The 21,373-nt window shown below is 33.9% G+C and overlaps 1 protein-coding gene across 2 annotated transcripts in view; it reads right to left on the bottom strand.

Moving 5' to 3' along the window:
- CDC73 (cell division cycle 73) overlaps positions 1-21,373 on the bottom strand; it is a 114,476-nt gene that overhangs the window by 26,179 nt on the left and 66,924 nt on the right. For both annotated transcript variants that reach the window (XM_059413310.1, XM_059413309.1), the window contains exons 11-13: positions 8,513-8,570; positions 1,462-1,497; positions 592-679 (exon numbers count right to left, since the gene is read on the bottom strand). In XM_059413310.1, the coding sequence (XP_059269293.1) occupies positions 592-679; positions 1,462-1,497; positions 8,513-8,570 (182 nt within the window). The remainder of the gene's footprint in view (positions 1-591; positions 680-1,461; positions 1,498-8,512; positions 8,571-21,373) is intronic.

Raw genomic sequence — 21,373 nt, forward strand, 5'->3', positions numbered from 1 at the left:
CTGGTGGCTCAGCTCATTAGCATCTGCCTTAAGCTCAGGTCATGGTCGCAGGGTCCTAGGACTGAGCCCCACATCGGGTGCCCTCATCAGAGTCTGCTTCTCCCTCCCTCTCTGCCCTCCATCCCACATGGCTCATGCTTGCTCTCTCTCTCAAATAAATAAGCCAAATCTCTTAAAAAAAATACAATAATGTATTTTCTCTTCCTTGTGATTTTTTAACATTTCTTTCTAGCTTACTTTATTGTACAAAACATTATATAATACATATAACATACAAAATATGTGTTAATAGACTGTTATGTTACATATTACTTATGTTATCATTAAGGCATCCATCAACAATAGGCTATTACGAGTTAAGTTTCTGCAGGAGTCAAAAGCTCGATGTAAATTTTGATTGTGTGGGGGATCGATACCGCAAACCCCTGCATTGTTCAAGTACTCTGTACTCTGCTCTGAAAAATATACTTCAGACTATCTACAAAGCCTATAGCACAGAAGCTGAAATCGTTTTCTCCAAATAAGGAATACCAGATTCTTAACTACTAATTCTCATATCCAATGAAAACGACACTTTAACAAATTACTTACTTCAGGTCTTGCAGAAGGTCCTTTGCATTAAGCATGGTTATTAAAGAGGTGGTAGCTGCAGGAATTATGATAATGGGTGTTCGAGATCCTATAAAGACAAAATTATAAAGGTAGCAAATATGTTATTATTAAAAGAAATATAGTTACTTTTGTAATTAATAAATTTATAATCTTAACTCCTTTGAGCTAAAGAAATATTTAAGTCAACAATAATATTCAAAATATTTAGTAATCAGTATGACCTGAGTACAGACTAATCAGAATGGATACTGTGCACAAACATCTGATATAACTGCACAAGCATAATATCAGCCTTCATTTTGTAATCTGGCTTACTCACTTTTACTTTCTATTTTAAAAATTTTTAAGTTTTATCTTTATTTTAGTAATCTCTATATCCAACATGGGGCTCAAATTCATGATGATCAAGAGTCAAATGCTGGGGCGCCTGGGTGGCTCAGAGGGTTAAGCCTCTGCCTTCGGCTCAGGTTATGGTCTCAGGGTCCTGAGATCGAGCCCCTCATTGGGCTCTCTGCTCAGAGGGGAGCCTGCTTCCCCCTATCTCTCTGCCTGCTTATGATCTCTCTGTCAAATAAATAAATAAAATCTTAAAAAATAAAATAATTTTAAAATCAGGCACACCTGGGTGGCTCAGTATGTTAAGGGTCTGCCTTCAGCTTAGGTCATGATCCCAGGGTCCTGCGATTGAGCCCTGCATTGGGTTCCCTGCTCAGCAGGGAGTCTGCTTCTCCCTTTCCCACTCCCCCAGCTTGTATTCCCTCTCTTGCTCTCTATCTGGGTCAAATAAATAAATAAAATCTTTAAAAAGAAAAAAATAAAATAAGTTTAAACTTATATGCATAATCTCACCTTTCTTCTGATTTGGGGGAGGTCTTGCTTGAGAAACTGTTAAGAGAGGGGAAAAAAATGAGTGTTACAAAATAACATTCTTATTTTCAAAGTTACAAAGCAACTAAGGCCTAAAAATTTAAATTACATATGACTAGTTATAAAGTTTTAAAACACACTGCAATCTTTCCAAATAATACCAATCTTCTCAATTTCTGTTTCACAAAAACATTAAAATGCCTTACCATTATATAACAATATATTGTAACAAAGATATACTACGCTGCTAAACTCTTGAGTATCTACATTAACAGATATTATAGTCTAGCAAAAGCAATAAATAGTTTCTTAATTAAATGATAACCAATGCAGTAAATGCAAAAACATGTAACACTGGGTGATAGGCTGGAAGGAGGAAATGTGTTTAACTATCTGGGAGGGAAAAGAAAGGCATTATTGGGAACTAAGACCTAAAATACTTCTTACCATTTCTCTCTCTTTTCATATTTGTTTTTTCATTAGAAGAAGATTATAGGCAATGAATCATGGGCAGGTCTATATTATCTTAAATTGCCCCCTTTTTTTTTAAAGATTTTATTTATTTATTTGGGGGGAGGAGAAATCGAGCGAGAGCAGGAGGCAGAGGGAGAGAGAAACTGAAGCAGAGTCAGTGCTGAGCATAGAGCCTGATGTGGGGCTCAACCTCATGACCACAAGATCATGACCTGAGCTAAAACCAGGAGTCGAACACTCAACTGACTAAGCCACCCAGGTGCCTCCAGTTGCCCATATTATTAATAATTGTGAATGTGGGAGATGTGGGTGGGGAGATGGGAGTAACTGGGTGATGGGCACTGAAGGCACATGATGTGGTGAGTGCTGGGTGTAAAATGAAAATGATGAATTATTGAACTCTACATCTGAAACTAATGATGTACTTACTATATGCTAGCTAACTGAATTCAAATTAAAAATTGTGAATGTTATGTTAAAAAATACAAATATTCTTTTTTTTATTATTTGTCTATATAATAGACTTTATAATGGAAATAGGTGTTGGCATAATAACAGCAACATCAGCCTGGTTCAAGACTAATATGTTTTAGAATCTAAAAGTGCTGTACATTCAATTTTCAGAATTTACACATACAAAAAAATTTACTGACAGCTTTCTGTCATGTACTATATTAAAATTTCCACTTCCTTAAATCACAAAAATAAAAATTTAGGAGATTTAAAATTCTCACTCAACATCAGTTGTTAAAAACAGATTACCATTTTTAAAGGGGATACACTCATTTTTGGAATATGTTCTTTTTTAAGGCAATAAAATGCTACATTTTAACTTAATACTTTGTAATCCTTTCTACAGCTATTTACTGTGATAAAATTTTATGGAGTCCAGTAGTAAGATTTTTCCAGTCCCTTAAAGGAGAGAAATATATATTAAATACAAGTTCATGCATATACATATTTATTAGTGTTCTCTTTCTTTCTACTTGCTAAGAAAAAAATACTAAAGCTTTCTCAAACATTTTTAAAAATAGGACTCAAGGAAAACACCTGATTAGCTGATTAGCTAGATAGCATCATTTGGAATATAATATATTCTCAGTAAATATTTGGTATTTGTTGGAGGGATAAAGTATTGATAGGATGGCTAGATACATGGATAAACAGGAGACAGGACTTGCTTAAAAAAAAAAAAAAATGAGTAAGGGAAACAACAAAAAAGAACTCTTTGCCTGAAATACCACTGGTTTGGTTAAAGAAGCCCACAATGGACTGAGGAATTTAGGAAAAGATTCACTAAATTCAAGGGTGAGAAGACCCCATGTAAGAAAAAGATAAAATAAGAAAGCACACATATTAAAATTTAGAAACATAGCAAAAAAAATAATTACATAAGAATAAAAATAAGTTCCCTAGTTAAATCAGGACCAAGGTCCAGACACAATGACAAACACACTATATTAAGCTTGATTTAAAGTGGGAGAAAGGGGGAAAATGGCAGAATAACACAGTTCATAAGGCACAGTGATTAAGAGGAAAAATCTGTACTCAGATTACCTCAATTCCTATCTACATTTTGCCACTTCCTGGGCAAATTACCGTTGTAAGCTGAATTGATAGACCATTCATTCAGTCTCAGTTGTCCTCAACTATAAATCAGTAATAATAGTTTCTACATCTTGAAACTGCTGTAAGAATCTTAAAAACAACAATGCTGGTTAAGTCCTTAATCAGATCTTGGCTCATATTTAATATTTAGCGAACCCTGTGGCTATAGCAGCTCATCCTAAATGCTACTGCTCCTAGTACCACTAATACTACCACTACCTTCAGCAAATTCCATGACTGAAAATTTACAAGCTGAGAATAAGTAATTATTATTGATTGCTATGCATGATTTCTAATATAATTAGTCTTCACTTAAATATTCAGAGCCTTATGCACAAGGCCCTCTTATTATTGTAAATAAAACAGAAATAGTCACTGCCCTCAAAAACCCTTCAGTAAAGTAGGGGAGTCAGACCATAAATAAGTAAGCATACAAACATATTTAAACAAGTTTGAACATTCAATTATTAAGAAACAAAAAGCACGTACAACTGACAGAAAAGTGTCCTTTGGAAAGAACGCGTAGAGAAAGCCTCTCAAAGAAGTGGCATTTAAGCTCAGATTTCAAGGATGAAAAGGAGCCAATGTGCAAGGAATAAGTGAAGAACAGCCCGCTGAGGGCTAGAAATGTGAGCAAATGCCAAAGACAGGAAGAAACTGCAAATGTATAGACTACAGGGACAAAAGAAAGAATGGCAGGAAATGAGGTTAAAAATATATGCTTTCATTTCTTTTGATGGCTGCATAGTATTCCATTGTGTATATATACCACATCTTCTTGATCCATTCATCTGTTGATGGACATCTAGGTTCTTTCCATAGTTTGGCTATTGTGGACATTGCTGCTATAAACATTCGGGTGCATGTGTCCCTTTGGATCACTACATTTGTATCTTTAGGGTAAATACCCAATAGTGCAATTGCTGGGTCATGTTTATAAGTATACTTAGGAAATTAAAAAAATAAATAAATAAATAAATAAAACTGCAAACTTTCCAGCCAAAAAAAAAAAATATATATATATGCTTTCAAACGGAAAAATACACACACACACACACACACACACACACACATTTTCCAGGCAACATTAGGTTTGTATGTAAATGCCACTGGAAAACCCTGTAATTTTTAAGCCACAAAGTGACATAATTTGATTTTCATTTCACATCTTCTGGAAAAGAAAAACAAAAGATTGAGATAAAGGATCAAAAGGGGACAAGCATGAAAGCAGAAAGCTCAAGATTATTAAGAACAGTCCACACAGTGGTGCTACTCAAATTAAGTGTAAAGATAAGAGGTGGTTTTTTTTTTTATATATATTTGAAATTTCCAAGGTCAAGTGAATAAAATGCAGTAACAATGAATTACTAGAAAATGATCATGGACTTGGATGTTGTGATAGTACTGTACTCTCAATTTCTATATGCATCTTGTTGGAAGCCAGAAATAGGTCATGGACTAACACTTCAAGAAGCACTGGTCTAGAGAAATGATAATGGTTTAGACTTAAATTCTTGTCGTGGAGATAAAGAGACAAATCTGAAATACAGAAAAGGTAAATCTGACAGAAGTTACTGACCTCTTAGATGAGAGCAATAAGCAAATGTGGAAAGTGAATAATGAAGAGTAACGCCTGAATTTTTTTGCTCAAGAAACAAGAGTTTATAGTGGTGCCGTTTATTCATGAAGAAGACACTTGGGGGAAAAGTTCAGGCAACAGAGGTTTTACATCAGTTTTAAGATGCCTATGGCATATCCAAATATTAGACAATTTATACGAGATACCAGAGATAAGAAGAGATGTCTGATTTGGAGATACAAATTTGAAAATCATCAGCATAGACGTAATACTATGGAATGAGATACCAGAACCAGCACAATATTTTTAAAATATACAAGGGGTGGGGCACCTGGGTGGCTCAGTCAGTTAAGCCTCTGCCTTCAACTCAGGTCATGATCTCAGGGTCCTGGGATCGAGCCCCGCATCAGGCTCTCTGCTTAGCGGGGAGTTGCTTCTCCCCCTACCCTTCCACCTGCTAGTGATCTCTCTTTCACACTCCCTCTCTCTCAAGTAAATATTTTAAAAATCAAATAAGTAATAGATAAATAAATAAAATATACAAATGGCTAATTCTCTCTATCAATCTTATATGTAAAGCAGACAAACGAGTTACAGTTCACCTACCCATTTCAGGCAATCTATGAAATAAAAGTAAAAAATTAAAGCTGGAGAAATGAAATATGCACTGTACATGCATAAGAAAGAGGCAGGAAGCAAGGATATGGGTAAGAGATTTAACCTAGAAAGAAAATGACACTAAGGTACAGGACTATGGCTTATCAAAGGCTTATCCTTCCTAATCCACTGAAAAACATGTGCTTTTTGTTAGTTACATTCTCCAAATAAATATTTAGAAGTTGAGAATAATTGTAGATACTTTCAAGTATCAAATTTACCCAGGGACTTGCCTGGCACAATTAGTGCTAGATAAACATGTGGTGAAAGAATAATAAAAAGGAGGGCGCCTGGGTGGCTCAGTGGGTTAAGCCTCTGCCTTCAGCTCAGGTCATGATCTCAGGGTCCTGGGATCGAGCCCCGTACCGGGCTCCCTGCTCAGCGGGGAGCCTGCTTTCCCCTCTCTCTCTCTGCCTGACTCTCTGCCCACTTGTGATCTCTCTGTCAAATAAATAACTAAAATATTTAAAAAATAATAATAATAATAAAAAGGAAAAAAGTAATCAATAATGGCACTCAGTATTTGAGTTGCCCCACTGAAGAGGTAAACAAAACGGTGGTTCAGTCCTCCATTTTCGAATGATTCGAACTCTACCTACAAATAAAAGTTATGAATGGCTAATTTCTCATCTATAACATATTATACTGCCAAATAGGTTTTGAGCATTCATATATTTTTTAATTTTGAAAAGACAGCATAAGTGAACATGTCATATATTACACAGTTATCTCTTCCAAACTGGGCAGCATCCCATAGGCAAATACAAAAAACATTTCTACAGCAAAAGAAAAATTCACTAATCAAGACAAAGGTGATAAACTGCTGAACATCCACTAAAATGAGTTTTTATTCATAGATGAGTGCTAAAAACTTGTGGAAAAGGAAGAGGAGATCTCACATGGATGGGCATCAGAATATTTGTTCTGAGATATTAATTCACATTAATTTCAATCAGTTTAATCACCAGGGTACCTTGATAGAGCAGTTGAAAAAGAATGATAAAATATTAAGAGTTGAAAAGACTCAGAACTCCATAGTTTACATATGATCTTCTCCAAGGTCACAAAACTGACTGATAGAATCCAGCTCCCTTAACTTCATTTTATCACATGGTACATTTGAACAACCTGATTTATTTAGATATCAGTGCCTCCCCTACCCCTTTCCTTGTCTACCAAATGATTTTGAGAAAGCGTGAAATGACAATTTTACATTATACAACACAAAAGTGCATTAGAAAACTCCAGGGGTGATTTCTCCCCTCTTACACCAATTTTGCATTTCTCCTGTGACCTTCTGGAGACTGACCAACTACAGCCTCCCATCCCACCACCCCAAAAAAGCACAGTCCTGTATCAGTCATCTGCCTCTACAATACTCCTCTACTGCACAGTTTGTATTGTTCGGGCCCAACTGAGTACAGCAATTCCTATTGCCTTCACTTTTTCTTCCTTCTTGAAAAGAACTCCTTTTTTTAGCTTTTTCTAGTTTCTGGCCCTGAGTACATACATGGAAGGCATTCAACTAATATTTATTGAATTTAATTGCTCTTCCTTATACTCTTAATATGGCTTTTGATTAAGGTCCTCGGTACTTAATAAACAGTGCCACAGTCCTGTTATCTGAAATAAATTTATCCAGTGTGCTCCAAAGTTAACAAATGGCTAATGAAGTCCTTCTCTTCTCCACTCGTCTGCAAAAACAGGAATGATAAAGTTTCCAAACAAATCCACTGTCATAAAAAAAAAAAAGAAAGAAAGAAAGAAAGAAAGAAAGAAAGAAAGAAAGGAAAAGAAAAGAAAAGAAGGAAGGAAGAAAGGAAGAATGAAAGAAAAAGAAAAAGTAAATACTACTCATGTCAAAATCCAGATCTATGGATCCAGGACACATTCTGATATAAAAATAATCCCACTATAAGCCACATATATTCATAATACTGTACTTCTAAAGTGCTTCCAGAAGTATTTAGTATGTATAATTTACATAATTTTAGAGTTAGCTTGTAAACATACTATGAATAAAAAGACAACCAATTCTGCACTATTGATACTGCCAAATTTAAGAGGAAGAGCACCCAATTAAATTCTGGCCTGTGCATTTCCAATCCTATTCATTTTCTTCATAGCCATTTTCAAAACCACTGATGAGGTAAAAGAAGAAAAGGTACATCCTAACACTTTAATTACACTAAATGTAAAAACACCAAAATCAAACCCAAAACACCTAAAATGAATATATTGTTGGTCTCTACATGCATTTATAAAGATCAACCTTTTTAGAAACTAGGAATAGAGAAGAAAAATATTTCCAAAATAGCTTCAGTAATGCTTATGCTTACCACACATTTTACAGAACTGATTACAAAATATTGTATGTTCAAGAACACAGACATCTGAAATTCTAAGCATCAAAGCTGCTGAACAGTCTATTAAAATTATAATGCTGTGCTTCCGACAGAGGAGGAAAAATCACATCCATATGTACCTCGAACAAGATGTGTACATATACATAGTTTTTTAAAACATTTTTCTAAGATCTTACAAACATTTTCTTAAAAAAATTTAACTCTTCAACTCTATTTGTTCAAGTAAATGTTCCTATATTACTTTATATTAAAGTAAAATTTCAATTCCTTCAAAGCATTGTAGTATCAAAAAAATTTGTGACAATTAAAAAACAAACAAACAAAAAAATTCTGAAGTTTTGTATTTCACCTGGTCTTGGTACTGGCTGCGCTGCAGGAGTCTGAGTCTTACGGGCCGATGCACCTTCCTTTAAAAGAATAAAAATTGACAAATAATATTAGAATTCCTTTACATAATAAATACTTCCATTTAATTACTGCAAAGAAATTTTGTATCTCCTTGTTTCTCATTCAATCAATCCCTCCACTAAACATGTTATGATACTAAGCATTAAAACAAAAAGCAAAACAAAACAGAAAACCCCCGCAGAAAACAAAAACACCTCCCTTATCTTTTATGCTACTGGCCATGAGGTAAATAAAAGGATTCTTTAGTAGAAAATAAATTTAAACTATTATCATATAGTTTATTCTAAAACTACAACATTTTCCAAATATTTGATATGCTTAATTGTTGGCAATTTTAATATTTGCATAAATGTTATTACCCATTTTAAAATCAAGTCAATCTTTTTTCCATCAAATAGTTTCAAAATGAATAAATGATACATAATCTCACATTAGAAAGATGTAAATGATGTTACTTTGCAGTGCATTAAAAAATCCCACAAACATTTCAAATTAAATGCCTTTAAAATATTCAGGGAAATAATCACATTTATAAAGACAAGATTTGTTACATTTAAGAGTGGTTGAAAATTTTAACTAAATAACAATCTCAACTAATTACTAAGCATGTAATATATAGAAGAAAATATGCTAAGTACTGAAATATATCAATTACATATTCAGGAGTAGATGCTTCTGAAATGCTTAAGATACTCAAAAAGCTGTCTTTAGTTTAACAGTTTTAATCATATTCACACTTAATAGAAAACTACAAACAAAAAGAAGCTACAAAAGTAAATTTCAAAAAAACTGGTACCATGACTCTAGTCGTACTCAACTGAATGAAATTTGGTGACTATCAGGGAAACTACATAAATCCATAATAATAAAAATCGGTATTAGAATCACAGAAACATTTCTAAAGAAATACTGCTAAATAATGTTAATTTTAACCATATTACATTGTCTTCAAAACTTGAGACTCTTCATAGTAAAATAATTTGGAATGGTAGGCTATACCACAGTTGTTTTTTAAATAAATAACTAAACCAAAGACATTTTAGCTTTCCATCTCATGTTAGTCCAGAAAGAGAATCAACTAGGTATTATACAATAAACATGAAAATAAAATAAATGTTACCCATATTACTTAAGAAATCCTTATATGTAAATACTGAGTCATGGACTGTGACTTAAGTACACACTGACACAGAAAAAAATTTTAAAAATGAGAGAGAAGAACAATGAGCACACACACATGCAGATATCTTCCTGTCTACATTTTGACTGCAAGGTTGGCTGGATCCAAATCAAAGCCCCTTCTTTTCAAAAGGGCAGATGAAGTTCAAAATCACAAGAATAAAACAGCACCACGTGCATATGGAGAACTATCAGAACCAAAACTGATTCATGTGACTACTAAAATATACCTATACCATATGAAGAGATTATGGCTCTTATAACACGGGTCAGCAAAAGGTACAAGCACACAGAAGTAATATGTAAAAAAAATCTTTTCCATTACAAATTCTAACCCTTAAGTGTTTTTCTATACTTCTGAGTAAACTCAAAACTGGGTATTTTCTGTTTACAAAGTAAGCTATCATTGCTTGATGACCTTCTCCTACTCCAAATTATCCCTTTTGGGGAATAAGCCTTAGCCCTTGGTCACTGGAAGAGGCATATGTCTTAGGTTAGGTCAATCAAGAGTTCTCCCCTGTATGTTTTATAAATTGGAACTAGCATGTTACACGGCTGCAAGGTGGTAAACCAAAAATTACAGATGACCATGTATCTCTTGACTCCTGGGGAAAGCCCATCTGGAGGAGGACAGAATGACACTAATATGCACAAAATAAAGAGGCAGAATACAGCATCCTTTATAACACCTATCTAGTTATAATAGCCTGCAAGGCCTCTTCTCCCCTACCTCTTCTTGATTATATGAGCCTTTAAAATCCCTCACCTCACTACTATGCACTCCCACACACATTTTTATCTAATTACTTGAGCAGAGTTACTGTTGGTTGCAACTGGAAGAGTTCTAACTTTGTCTCCTCAGATATACTGAAAATCTGAGTCAATACAGTATAACTTTGTTTAATTTTGGAGTTAGTAAACAAACACAAATAAGTGTTAAGCACAAGCACGCATTCACACACTCTCACACACACACAAAGCTATACAGCTATTAAAATGGAGGCTGTGGACTCCTTGGAAAAAAAAAACTGGGGAGATCGTTGCTGATCACGTCAGTGAATAGCCCGTTCAGGACTCCCTAGCCAATACTAAGGGCTGAAAGTTCATTCCACTCCAATCTGTACTATTTTGAAATAAAATTATAGAAGTCCTTGCATAAAGAACCTCAGAAACCATATAATCAACCCCACATGAAGAAACAAAGGTGAAGTTTTTCAAAGGCTACAAAATGGTGTATCTGGCATACGTTAAGAAAAAGGAACAATAATTTGGCAGTAATATGGGGAAGAGACTGACAGTTCTATATTTTTAGAGATATTTGGATTGGGAGAAGAAAAATAATACCCATCTGGGAAAATAAAGTATCAGCAAAGAAACAAAACAAAACAAACAAAAAAAACCCCCAACAACTGAAAGAGCTGACAAGCTGTGCTAACTGAAGAGGAAAACTTGCTTTCTCTTGAAAAGTCAGAACAATTACAATTTCCACCAAGACTTGAGGCATTCTGGAAAAGAAATAACTGATAAGAATGGCAGAAGTGATAGAATCGTTTTTGTAAAACATAACAAGGCAACACAAACTATGCTGCTTATAATCCTTACTAGCCTTATTTCAGCAAATGAGAAAATCTAAAAATCTTCTGGTACTGGGAGAGATAATATTGGTTATTTGCTGCTTTAAACAAGCAGGAAATAATACCATGATGTGTAATATCGTAAGAAAAAAATATTTGTAACAAGTGTCAGTATGAAAAAGAATACATTATATTTACTTAATTTGGAAAAATGCTGCTTGTATGTAACTTTATAAAATACGGAAAATTCTAAATGAAGAAAGCACACAATACATATGCAGTTAATAATCTATCATTTTGACTACTGTACTTATGACAGCAAAAAAACATGTTTTAAAAATGAAATACTAAGTGTACCCTTATATGCTTTTGTCTTTCTATAGTAATATACTCGCATGAAATGTGGATTTGATATTTAGAATCCCCAACTACCAGGATGCTTTTTTAAAAAGCATCTGAATTTTAAGTACATTGGGTCTTTTTAAAAATAAAAAAATTTTTGAAAAACTATGTAGAAAAAGAAAAAAGAAAACTGCGGGGCGCCTGGGTGGCTCAGTGGGTTAAAGCCTCTGCCTCTGGCTCAGGTCATGATCTCAAGGTCCTGAGATAAAGCCCTGCATCTGGCTCTCTGCTCAATGGGGGTCCTGTTTCCCCCTCTCTCTCTGCCTCCCTCTCTGCCTACTTATGATCTCTGTCTGTCAAATAAATAAAATATTTAAAAAAAAAAAGAAAGAAAAAGAAAATTGCAACTCTGTAGACAAATGACAATGAAGCTGAAAACATAGAAGATTTTAAGAGCAAAACACAAATTATAAGCACAACTTATTTTTTTACATTTGCCATAACCCAGGAGCATATGCATACAATGTCAGCCAACAAAGGAAATAGTTAACACATTCCTAAAATATACTGTATTTATAAAATATATAGATTTGATACCTCTATCAAATCCCTCATTTGCTACAGAATTCTCTATTTATTTGTCTGCTTCTCTCAACCAGACTGTAAGCTAACTTAGGTCGGGGACTGTCCACTATGTCTCTATGCCTGTTACATGGTGCCTAATGTAATGCAGATCCTTAAAAAATATACATTAACTAATTAAAAACAAGGACATTTCCCTTAGTATTACTGATTCACTATTGTTAAACTGTTTCAATCTGCTAAATAAAGATGGTAAAAATATCATAAAGAATTACTGAGAGACTTAAACATTAATTTATTCATTCTATACATATTCATCAAAGCACGAAGTATAAAAAAACTGGGAAAGCATCAGTATAAACAAGAGCAAAGGGATCCCTGCCTTAATCAAGTTGTGTAATTTAATGGAGGATAAGTAAATGAAAGTTTAAGAATTATAAAGAATTACATATGTATTTAGTTATTTATTATTGTGCACATAAGTACTTTCTGTAAGTATGTGTATGTTCAACTTAGTGTCCAAAATAAAGAGGAACTAGTATTTATTAAACTAACTTCTTTCCATAAGAAAACAGTCTCTGACAAACCAAGTTCATAGAATACACCATGACCAAGTGTCATTTATTCCTGGAATGCAAGGATGTTTCAATATAGGAAAATCAATAGATGAAATATACAACATTAACAGAATGAAGGGCAAATAGATGATAATTTCAACCGACACATAAAAAGGATCTGACAATTTAACATCCTTTCATGAATAAAAACAACATCAAACACACCTTAACAAACTAGGAATGAAAGGAAACTTCTTTAACATAATTAAAACTAAATATAAAAACATTCACAACAGCTAACATGCACAATGGGAAAGACTGAAACCTTTCCCCTTAAGATCAGGAACAGTATGTCCACTTTCACCACTTTGATTCAACATAGCATCTGAAATTCTAGCCAGGGAAATTAGGAGGGGGAAAAAAGGGTACCTCGGTGGTTAAGTGTCCAACTCTTGGTTTCAGCTCAGGTCATGATCTCCTGCTCGTGATACTGAGCCCCACAGTGGACTCTACACTTAGCACTGAGTCTGATGGTCCCTCCTTCTATCTCTCCCCCTGCTCTCGCAAGTGAACCTTCTCTCACTCTCTCTCAAATAATCTCAGGGAAGAAAAAAACCCCCAACAAAACACCTCCTTCAACTCAAAACCGAAAAAGAAACATCTCAATTCAAAAATGGGCTAAAAACTTGAATAGACATTTCTCCTGAGAAACTGACCATTCTCCAGCTGGTCCACAAGCACATGAAAATATGCTCAAACATCACTACAAACCACAGTGAGATAACACTTCATACCTATTAGGACAGCTATTATCAAATACACACACAAAAAAACAGAAATTAACAAGTAGTGACAAGGATGTGGAGATGTTAGAATCTTTGTGCACGGCTGGTGGGAATGTAAGATTTGTAAGTACTTGAAAAACAGTATGGTTGTACCTCAAAAAACTAACCACAGAATTACATATGATCTAGCAATTCCAACTTTTGGTATATAACCGAAGAACTGAAAGCAGGGACTTGACCAGGTATTTGTATGCTGATGTGCATAACATTATTCACAATAGCCAAAAGGTAAAAACAACCCAATGTCCACTGACAAATGAATGGATACACAAATTACAGTTTATACATACAATGGAATATCATTCAGTCTTTAAAAAGAAGGATGAAATTCTGATATATATATATATATATATATATATATATATGTATTATGTATCTCCATAACACGGATGAACCTTGAAAACATTATGCTAAATGAAGTAGGATAGACACAAAAAGACCCATATTGCATGACTGTACTTCTATGAAGTACCTGGAAGAGTCAAGTTCATAAAAACAGAAAGCAGTATAGTCGTTACCAGGGGCTGGAGAGAGGGCAACAGGGAACTGTTTAATGTGTACAGAGTTTCAGTTTGGAATGATGAGAAAGTTCTGGAGATACAGAGTGGTGATGGCTGCACAACATTATGGATATACTTAATGCCACTGAATTATACCCTTAAAATAATTCATATATATAAATAATAAAAAATATTTTCTAAAAAACACAAAATATGCATAAAAGAATAAACACAGTCTAATTACAAATGATGGCAGACTTTTCAAAGGATGTCTACTCCTTTTAGAGTCTACTCCTTTTAGATGTCTACTCCCCTTTTTAGAGCTGGACTATACCCACAAAGGATAAACTTGTGAACAAGCTGACCCAATCATATCTTCTCTCCTTTGGATTTCAAAATCCATACTAAGAGATATGCCCAGCAATGGGAGCTACAGTTATCTGTAGCAGGCTGGCTTTAAGGAGGACTAACAAAGGACCAGGAAGCTGGTGTACAGATGCAGAAAAAGTTTCAAGTAATCATATGGCATCAGACAGAAACAGAAAAGCTTCCTTGATTCCTGACAGTTTTCCAATGTCTCACTGTGTTCTTTTAAGACCAATTTATATTTCTCAGTCCTGGATTCGGCAGAATATTCCTATACCATTATAATGTATTTCCTTTTGTTCCTTATGCTGACTTGAGCAAGTTTCTGCTACTTGAAACCAAAGAAGCAGAGACTAAAGTAATATTTTAATCTCAGAGAAGATAAAACAAAAATCTATTCCTACCCAAATCCACTAACAGAATTAAAACTTTACAGTCACAGACAAATCTGGAATACAAGTGCTTGTGAATAACATCAGAAGATACTCACTGATTAAAAAACTAAATACCAGTTTTCCATTCATCATTCTCTAAGATGTTTTCAGAATGTAACTCTAAGGGTTAATTTTATGTGTTAACTGGGCAATGGAGCACCCAGATAGTTTTGTTAAAACATCATTCTGGATGTGTCCCTGAGAATGTTTCTGGGTAAGATTAACATTTGAATCAACAGACTGAGTAAAGCAGATTGCTCTCCCCATTGTGGGTGGGCCTCATTGAATCCACTGAAGAAATGAGCAGAACAAAAAGGCAGAGTGAGAAAGATTTCACTCTGCCTAGCTGCTGTCAAGTTGGGACATCCCTATTCTCTTGCCTTTGGACCCCGCCTTAGACTTGAGCTATACCATCAACTCTCCTGGGTCTCCAGCTTGTTGACTGAAAATCCTGGACTTTTCCTTTTCCATAATTACATCTGCCAATTCCTCCCCATCCATCCACCCATCCATCCATCCACCCATTGGGTTTTTTTCTCTGGAGAATCCAGACTAATATTAGTACAGCAAGTGAAATTTGGATCAAAAGAGAGGAAAAGAGAGTGAGACAGAATACGAAAATCTTTAACAGGGTATTCTTGCATAATGGGAAAATATTAAAAAAATTTTCGTTTATTTATCTACGGATTTAAAAATTACATCCACATAAATGTAGATGAAATGTTTAATTATAAAACTACATTAGACACAAACCAAAGCCTAGAAATTGATCTCCTTAATACCAAAGTCTATAATGGCCACATAAGTTTCTGGCACAAATGAGCAATTCTTTTATATGTGTCACTGAGGTTTAATAAAAGCACAATCTTTCTTATTTAAAACTGGCAGGTTTTTTTATAGTGGCAGAAGGCGAGGGTTAAGTGATCATTTGTGTACCTTATGGGTCCATGGACTAAAAACAAATATACTGATGTAACCAGAGGCAGTGTAAATCAGTGCAAAAAACTTCACTTAAAAGTCTTGAACCCCCGGTTCTAGCTTTGACTCTGAAATATTAAAGAGAGGAGCTCTGAAAAAATCACAACCTCTCAGGGTCTTGATTATCTTGCCACCAAAATGAGACAACTAGATTTTTAGATGATTAGAAAGGTCTAATTCTCCCCCAGAAAGTCCATTACTTAAATGTAAGTAATAACTTGCCATTAAGAACAATGCCACTGCAGTACGACCTCAAATGTCCAATTAACTGAGTTTAAAGACATAATTCAATATAGGGTTCTTCAAAGATGGTATGGCCATATAAATTTGTTCTTCTTCTGTTTCACTGAATAAAAACATAATATTCTTCTGCCCATCTCCCTCTATCAAAGGGTATATCTTTGGAATTAGATAAATTTGACTGTTTAGAGAATCACACAATTATAGGTACTGACAACAGAGGTAGAAAGGAAAATAACAAATTGTAAGCTTTAAAAGAAAATATTCAATGTTTTACCATTTAATATAACTCAATAAATGGAATGAGGAAGCTAAAATAAACACAGACCTGTATATATTTAAATATTTGACTCCCTGGCCCCCAACAAACACAGAGTCAAATGAAATATTCTGGATTATAAATGCCAGAGATATTAATAACTATAACATCTGTGAAAAGTTACAGAGGAAGTACAGAAAAAATTCAAAGTCAACTATGAGGATACAGAAAAGAAACAGACTCAATATGTTAGTAAGTAATCAGGGAGATGATAAAAGAAAATGGAGAGTATAATAAAAATATAAACATTTTGATTTTTAAAATTTTGGTTTACTAAAACTCAGCAATTGTATTATCCTTGAGACACTGTGTTATTTAAAGGGAATAAAAATATTCAAAAAGCATGAAAAATTAAGATGATAAAAATGTCATGCAAACCAACTGCAATTAGGAAGATCAAAAGTATCAAAAAAGTGAAACTGAGTGACACAATAATGAATTATAGAAAACATTTTGAAACTGAAGGGAAAAATCTTAAATAAATAGAAAAAAAATTAAATTTTCTTCAAGTTACTTTGCTACCTATAGAATGATCTATGTATCCTGTCTATCAATTTCTTGAATAAAAGGAACCTAATGATAAAGCTCATACCCCTCTGCAGTTTGCATGTAAAAAATGTTCAATGTATTTGTTGAATATAAGTGAATCCCTTAGGTATCCTCTAAGGAGTTGGGGAAAGGGAAGAAAACCAAACCCTGAAGTCAAATATTACCCATTCCTAATCCTATAACCTTTGCGTGCCTCTTTCTTGCTTTGCAAAGTTTCTTTATACTTAAGTTCCTATTTCCAATCAGATCATAAATAATCATTCTGAAGAGAATTCCTTGAATTTAGAATCAAGCATATTTATGCTTCCAGCTCTTCTCAAAAAAGCCCTTTGGGGAAAACATTCTATTTCCTTCTGACTTTTTCCTTTCTTTCCTTATACTAAAGCTATTAAATAAAAAGCATTTTCTAATACTAATAAATTCCATGGGAATTTATATTCACTTTTGTGAAGTTTTAGCAGAGTTTTAAGTTTCAACACATGACATCTACCTGAATCTACAAATTGTATTGATACACTTTGTAATAAATTAACAGTGTTTACACTTTTAAATATTATCAGTGTGTTGAGGAGTAGGGAGTAAGGTGCCTGAGAACTTAAAGATACTGACTTAGTGGGCTTCACACCCTTATCAAACTCAGTATGTCTTCCGCGTGTAGGAAATATTTTACACTGACTCCTTTTAACAATCTAAAATGAAATGCACAGGTAATATAAAAAACCTATGTATGTAATTGTTTTTAAAGGAAATCAATATCCTAACATATACAAAAATGAAATTTTAAAAGAAGTTTATGATAAACACAAGTATTTCAGTATTACTCTCAGAAACAATTACACCAGAAGACATAATGAAGTAATCCGATGCTAGTACCTATTCATAAAATCACAGTGAATGTAACGATTACAGATGTCCACAGACTGGTGTACTCTACTGATAAGTCATCTACTACAAACATGAATGCCACAGGCAATAGGATTTTTTAAAATGGTGAACTACTTGCCAAGTTAAGAACAAAGTTGGGTACCACTTATTGGACACTATGACTATATACCTAGAAAAATTCAGTATATGTTAAAATTTCACAAAATACACTTTGTATTCTAATTAAATTTTAGGTTCATTTAAAATTGTCCCACCCACTATAGACCTCCTTCCCTGTTCACTCACTAAATGCCCTTCAATTATTCTGTCAACTAAAAATACCCTCATAAACTTCTACAACACCTCCGAGAAAATAGCATTTCTCCCACTGAGAACCAAAGCTCTTCAGAAGAATATTCCCTGTGTGCCAAAAAACAAATGAAAGAGTATAGGTGATTTATGCTACACTGAAGCAGCTACAATACTAAGAAACTGAAGAACATACAAGCATAATAAAAACTACTGCTGATCTTAATGCTTATATTTTCCCTTAGGATCATTAATAGTTTGTATAAATTAAAACTGATGAGGGTGTTGAAAATTAGTTCTGAAAGAGACACTTAAATTTAGCTCTGCTTTCAAGTCAAAAGAAACTCTTATATAGTATGAGTGTCTGCTGTACAAGCTGGTGAAAACTGAAGAAGAAAAATAAGGCAGGCGAACACTGACACTTGTGGTCATTCTGAGATTGCTAATTTGAAATCAGGCTAATTCCTGGTTTGTAGTAAGTTCAGGGAAAAGTAAAACTGGTTCATAAATCATCTACTGACTTCAAAGAAAAACTGTAAACTTTAATGAACACAGTCATTTTCTTTAAAAAGAGAAAACTTACTAACATTAAATAGCCAAAAATGTGCTATTTGTCCACATATTTGTAATATGAAAAAGATTTCATGATTTTAAGTCAAAAGATACAAACTCTAAGCAAACATTACTCTACGCTAAATTGTTAACTGATCTCAATTAAAACTAAAGCTGGTCTCTAAATAACTATATCAAATGGCATTTTTCAGAGTATTATGGTGGAAATGACATGTGACCCAAAACATTAAGATTTTTCTCCAGCACTGAAAAAATGGCTTGCATTTAGAGGCCAATTATTCATAATAAAGCACCAACAGGAATGAAGACCAATGTAGGAAAAACCAGATTCATGTCTCCCCTTCTCAAATTATTCAAGGATATTTGCTCATTCTCAGTAAATCGCCTGCCATGGTCGAAGCGTTATCCCCCACACCCTTTTCTCCCTTATTCTTTTTACCAAGGGCATTTAGTTGAATTTATATAGGTAGTAAATTCCCAGAAATGATTTATCTTTATTATTAGTGAGAAAATCTATATCTGATTCATCATGTTATAGTGACTCAGAAACTACTAGCCAAATGAATAAAGTAATAATTATTTCTGTACTCAATAGAAACTAAGAGTTATGTGGCTATGCAAATCCTGTCTTTAAATTCTGCCCAGGAAAATCCCAAAACCAACCTGGACAGTTCTGGCCAAAATATAGAGTTAATAGCTTATTTTTCCCATCAGATATGTTTTATATAAGGTGAAAAAGTAGACCTCTGCAAGTAAAAATTACAAGACATTTATAACTATAAAACTTAACAAAATAGCTGCCAGTTTCCTGAGTCTGACAAAGAAATCTGTCACATTTACTGAGAAAATTTAACCATAGAATTCAGATGTTATAAGAAACTAGACTAAAGGAAGAACTTCTACAAGCTTGCCTGTCATAAGATTTTTACAGTTTCTCTTGGCTGGAAACATGCAGATTGTTAGAAAAAGTCACTAACGTAACTTTTATCTGGTGTCTGCTCTGTTTTTCTGTACTTCATGTAAAGTTCTGAGGCAGCTTAATTTAAATTTAAGAAACTGATGGCAAGTGTATCTAAAAGTTTAAACTGAATTCTGATTAAGTAGACAGGCACCTTTTTATTAGTTTCTAGGAGTCTCTTTTGCTGTATTAACCCTTGCTCCATAGCAAGCACAGTTGAAACAACAGTCCACTGGGAATTCAGGGGCTCAAACCAATACTGGGGGAACCATTAACCAGGTTATGTGATGGAGTTCTCTTAATAATCAAGATCTATAATAAATCCAGTGGGACTCCAAAAGAGTCAAATCAAAGGACTAGCAAAATAATAGTTTTATCCTTCCTAGAGAAAGGGAAGGGAAGGTATCTAAACCATTTCTATCTCCCTAACATTCAATAAATTGTGCCTACCTATAAATACTGGCACACAGTAAATGATCAATATGTATTTGTTTGACAAGTGAATTAAGGTGAAAATATAAACATCCATTTGTAATTGAATGATTTCTGGGTATGCTGTGCCAGTCCTACAAAAGAACTCCCACAATTTCCCCAGCAGTGTTACCTAGTAAAATGGTTAAGAACTGAGCATAAAGACTTAGATAATCTTGCTTTAATTCCCAACTGGCTTCTCTTGCCACCAGTTAGCTGATATCTGGGATAATTATTTACAACTCTATGCATTGGTTCCCTATCTTTAAAATGGGTAGTATAATAAACTATCATTATGAGGGAAAAGAGTCATTTAACTAACAACTTAGTAAGCTTAGCATCCAGTCTGATTTGGGGTACATAATAGTCACTGCTGCTAGCTGTATAGTCAAATCCTACGTAAGGAATTACTGATAAATACTGATTTATTTATATTTATTTATTTATAAATACTGATTTATTTATAGCATAAATACTGATAAATACTGATTTATCCTAAAATCCACCTCTACTTTTGTAAAATACATTATTTTTAGTAGGCACTTCAGCATTACTCTGCTACCTACATGTAATATTAAAAAAAGTAATGAGCATGAAGTATGAGAAGACATAGGGACTAAATAAAAATTGACTTTCAATTTTCTCTTCACACTTAACCAGGAAAAGCCAAAGCTCTAGACCTTGGGTTTCCCAATTATAAAACTCTTAATATTCCTTCTAACATTTCTTGGAAAGTTGCATACACTCCTTAAAAAAAAGAAAAGAAAAGATCATAGGATTCCTCCAACTACAGAAAAATTTTATTAGCTACACTAAAAAACATGAGGGCAAAACATTTTAAAGTATTAGAGAAAGTATAAATCTGTATTTGAACTAACAGATTTAACTGGGAAAGACAGGTGGGATAAAGTGTACACATCACTACAAATACATAGCTTAAGTTATAAAACCATAAATTTTTAGGAGTTAAAGTCCCTGAAGTCTCACAGGAAAAACTGATAATTCAGGCTATTAAGGCAGGGGGCGTGGGGGGAGACAATGCCCCGGTATTCTGCAGAAAAAAAAAAGGTGCCCAGGAGACTAACCATACAAAGAAATATTTCAGTGTATCTAGTGCTTACTGAAAAAATGTGCTTAGAGGCAACTTAATAAACAATCCTGA

Source organism: Mustela nigripes, chromosome 10, assembly GCF_022355385.1.
Source record: "Mustela nigripes isolate SB6536 chromosome 10, MUSNIG.SB6536, whole genome shotgun sequence".
Classification (NCBI taxonomy): Eukaryota; Metazoa; Chordata; class Mammalia; order Carnivora; family Mustelidae; genus Mustela; species Mustela nigripes.